General features: G+C 32.0%; 1 protein-coding gene across 1 annotated transcript; it reads left to right on the top strand.

Moving 5' to 3' along the window:
* Window positions 1–293: 293 nt before the first annotated feature.
* LOAG_13087 (hypothetical protein) lies at window positions 294–1,257 on the top strand (the record flags this gene model as incomplete). Its single annotated transcript, XM_003148598.1, has 3 exons — window positions 294–395; window positions 627–771; window positions 1,061–1,257. 3 exons carry the CDS (start codon window positions 294–296, stop codon window positions 1,255–1,257), a joined length of 444 nt encoding a protein of 147 aa, XP_003148646.1.
* Between the last annotated feature and the right edge of the window lie 3,030 nt (window positions 1,258–4,287).

Here is a 4,287-nt window from a genome sequence, read left to right as displayed (position 1 = left end):
ACTCATCGTTAGCAGCGATAGCGAGAGCAACGTACGCTTAATTACCTGTTTTTCGGTTCTGTTGATCGGTTTTATTCCTTTTATCTTCTTTCGAAGCTATGATTCGACGAAGTCCACGGTTTTGGTTTCTCAATTGTTGCATTTCGCCACAGTCGGAAGTACGTTTATCGTAACTTACATATATTTAGAACCTCTAACTTTGCATATGGTGTTGCACTTCAATAATTATGACAGGGTAGTCCAGCCACCATTTTTAATGGATTACCTGTCCAGTATTTTTAATTATTTTCTAGATGCATTACACCGGTGGTTATTTGAGCTATTCACATGTCTTAGCAACTTGTCCCTATGATACTGCTATGCCGCTGCGTGATCATGAAGAATGCCGCATACAAGTAAGGCATTGTCACTTTATTTTTAGTTCATCCCGATTCTTGAATGCCTGTCGATAGCCTTATTCCTTTTTTCATACTCTCATTTGATTTAAAAACGAAAGGGGAGAGGTAGGAGAGAAGTTGTTCGAATTTCATTCCCATGAACTTATTCAATCGATTCAGGCTGTTCTCCAGTCTTTCATTTACTTTTGCTGTAACGGCATTTCGTCAAATAAGTTTTACTCATTTCAGAGTTGCATAAGGATGGAACAGGGAAATTGGATAGAAGAGGATGAGTCGGCTTTTCGAAAAAACTTTTTTCTCGGTATAGGTTTTGGAAGTGGTAGAGCCAAACTGAAGAAAATCATTAACAAGATGGGTGCAGAAAATTGCGAAGGTAACACTTGGTCTTTATTATTGTTCAAGTCTAATTTAATTTCCGCTTATTTGTATTTCAAATGTCATTCTTCATAATCAGTTAATCCTGTGAAGCGGTTGAATAACTGTACTAAAAGTTGGCATAGTTTTAATTTTTGCTTTCTTTTTTGTTTCTCATCTCATTTTGCCATACTAACCTTACTCAGCTTTTCGTTTCTCATGCCGAAGAACAGTAAATTATTTTCTATCGGTTCTTTATTTCTGGAGCAGTTTTTTTTTCTTTCTTTTCTTTTTTTTTTTGTTTGTAGGAAAGCAAGAAGAATGGAGCAGCCGCATGATTGCTGAGCAGCTTCGACGTTTGGCGGATAATTTTGAAGCTGAATTTCAGAAAGCTAGTGCAAGCACTCGGCCATATCGAGAAAAAAGTGATACTTTGCTTGTAAGTTCTCCTGAATTGACATACTTGAATATGAAAGATTCAACGATTGCCTATAACCATTGTTAGTTGTTATGTAGTTGGATGTGGTGAATCTCATTTTAATTATCGGTACACGATATACATTTCAACAAAGATGGAAAGATTTTTATTTTCACCTATTATGAAGGATTAAGACTTATCTAAGTAACTGCCATTAAAAAGGAATCGTTAAATTATTCTACCGAACTTTTATTGCAGTTCTTCAACATCATTAAGTACATTAAACATATTACCAACGGACTACTGGCTGGTCTTGTTTAATTAATCATGCGAAATTGCGGGAAACAGTGTTCCAGTTTTACCATAATTTTGCTTTTTATTATCATAATCGTGTTTTCTTAACTTTTTATCTGATTTTTACTTCTAATTTAGTTATTCCTCTGTCCTCATCAATCTTTGTTCTGATAAGCGTGAGCTACTTGCTATGAATTTTATTTTTGTTTATTTATATTAATCTTCAATGATTTATTTTATTCTACTGTTCTTGGATTTACGCATATCACTTTTTTGCTCTTTTCAATTAAATAAAGCAAACTACGAAAAATTTCAATTATTTTTCGAAATTCAATCTTTTTATGTCTTGAGGATTCTCTCGAAGTTGAAAATTTTCATATTTTCGGATTAACATTTAAATGATAAAGTCGAGAAGTGAAAAATTTTTTTTTCATCATAGCATTTCTTTAACCGCTGCAGTAATTTGTTTTATTTTTATCATCCTGACTTGACTGTAATTTTCCACTTATTCCTGTACTGATTTCATGTTTAATTGCATTGTGATGATACGGTATTGCATTTCCGGACGCTGTTTGCTTTTTTTATTTGTTTTTTTGTTTATTTTGCTATTTTATATGTCCGTTAGTCTGACCGCAAGTGCCTGTGTTTTTCAGATCCATTTGCTTAAGTTTTTATCCACTATTGCCTTTACTCTTGATGAAGATTAGCACTTTTAATATTCCACTATAACTTGTGGTACAAAGTAAGGGATACTTATCATTTGAAATAAAAAAAAATACTAAAGGTTTATGTAAATGTTTCTTCATCGCTCACTTATTCGTATGCCAATCCATTTGTCGTACTTCCATTTTATCTTTCTGTGTGCTTGCTAGTTTGTACGAATATTTTATCAGCTTTTCATGATAATAATGGTAATATCCTGTGTTTGAGGAAGGGAAGAATGCATTCTGTGAATAGGTTGTAATTGCTGTTTTAATAATATGTATGTATAAGTTAATTGTTTTGATGTTATGAGTGATGTCATCGATACATTAGCAGCAGTGATGTATCTCGTTACGTCTTCATATCTTTTTCTCCTTTATCTTAAATTTTGCATAAATGGCATTCTTTACCCTTTTTACACTCATTGCGAATATTTAGCAGGGTGAAAAGAAATGGACACACTATCAGCTATTTTAAAGACGTGGTTGAGTTTTATCACGGTAGCGGATGATTCATCCATCCTATTTTCTATCCTAAAAGAATAAACAAATAAAAGCAATTTTATTCATACCCAGGCATGGTCTGGCAGCAGACAAATCCAATGATGAATGAATGGATAAATGGCATCAATTGGACGGACGGGTTGTGATGACACTTCTGACAGCTGAATATTGATAATTTGTCAGATGAACGATAGTAACTAGTTTTTATTTATTTTAAAGGACACACAAAGGAAGGTATTTTAGTAGGGGAAAATTAATTATCTACCTTCTAATAAAATTTAGGAAAGTGAAAAATACATAATTGTGGTGGGAAATGCTACTGATAACAGATAAGAAAATTAGCTTTGTATTTTTTTTTTTTCATTTCCACAGTATTTTGCTGTCTTACATGTAGCACGCGCAAATAAGATCTAATGGTAACTTCAAAATCGCAGGTTGATAACATGTCTATAATTTAATCAGAGATAATGAATGAAAATGGATGAAAATGATTTCCTGTAATTCTTGGGATCAAGATTTAATAGGAGAATAATAATTGAAATTGTGATAACTTATTTAGAGAATGCAAAATATTACGATTTAATGCCATGATCATATTTCAAATAACAACCTAAATATTCTCATTTAATGCTCAGACAGTTTTACTGATCGAAGAAGCTTACTATCATTCACTTAGTACATTTGTCGTAAAATGATCCTACTTGACAAACTGTTTCCTCCTTTATTTAGACTAGTAGATCAAATTTATTTGAACATATGCTTAATAACAATCCATCATATTTAATGGAACATCACTGTGAGCAACAGTTAATAGTTCCATTAACTACTAGTTGAATAACATTGTAAGCTTTGCATATTAATTTGGTTATTCATTTTAGCACTGTCAAAGGTCATCTGGACATTGAAAGGAATGTTGAATTGTTATAATTTATGCGATGAAAAGAAAAACAATTTAATTATGCTGCGGTTATGAGCGCTAACCTTTATTTCCTAAACAATTAACACTTCATTATATAGATGTAAATTATAAGAGACATACGAACTCAGTATTACCTTTCAGAACAATATGTTCCAAATTATTCATTCCATTATCGGATTACTTCAAAGCCCACTTTATCTTACTTAGGACAAACTATAGCAGATGTTTATAATTAGATTAATGAGCATGATGGATTTCATTTGTATTTTTGACATTTTATGAAGCGAAAAGTCATTAAATTCGGAATCTTTCCATGAAACTGCAATGATCAGTGTTAAATTTTTTTTGTTTTAGCAATGGTATAATAATAATCACTGTTGAGGATATTGGATGTTTATTTAGGAAAGCATGCTTTTTGCAGGTACAAATTATTTCTGCTTCGTAAAATGGATGGATGACGAAAAGTTTTCAACTTTTAATAAGTTAGCAGATTGACTTGAATCATTCCTGCAAATCTTAGCTTTCAACATTCCTTTTATATTGACAAGAATATTAGCCGCTCGGATTACTTCGAAATCAGATGTAAAAGAGAACAGTGATATCATACGATACTATCAGTAAAAGAATATCACTTTAGAAATAATCATTCTTCTATCCATTGTTGCAACTATGGATGTCATCAGTGATTGTTTTTCCTTT

The sequence above is a fragment of the Loa loa genome (assembly GCF_000183805.2).
Source record: "Loa loa unplaced genomic scaffold supercont3.88, whole genome shotgun sequence".
Lineage (NCBI taxonomy): Eukaryota > Metazoa > Nematoda > Chromadorea > Rhabditida > Onchocercidae > Loa > Loa loa.
Note: the sequence above shows the minus strand (reverse complement) of the source record. Positions and strands in the feature narration are given on the sequence as shown.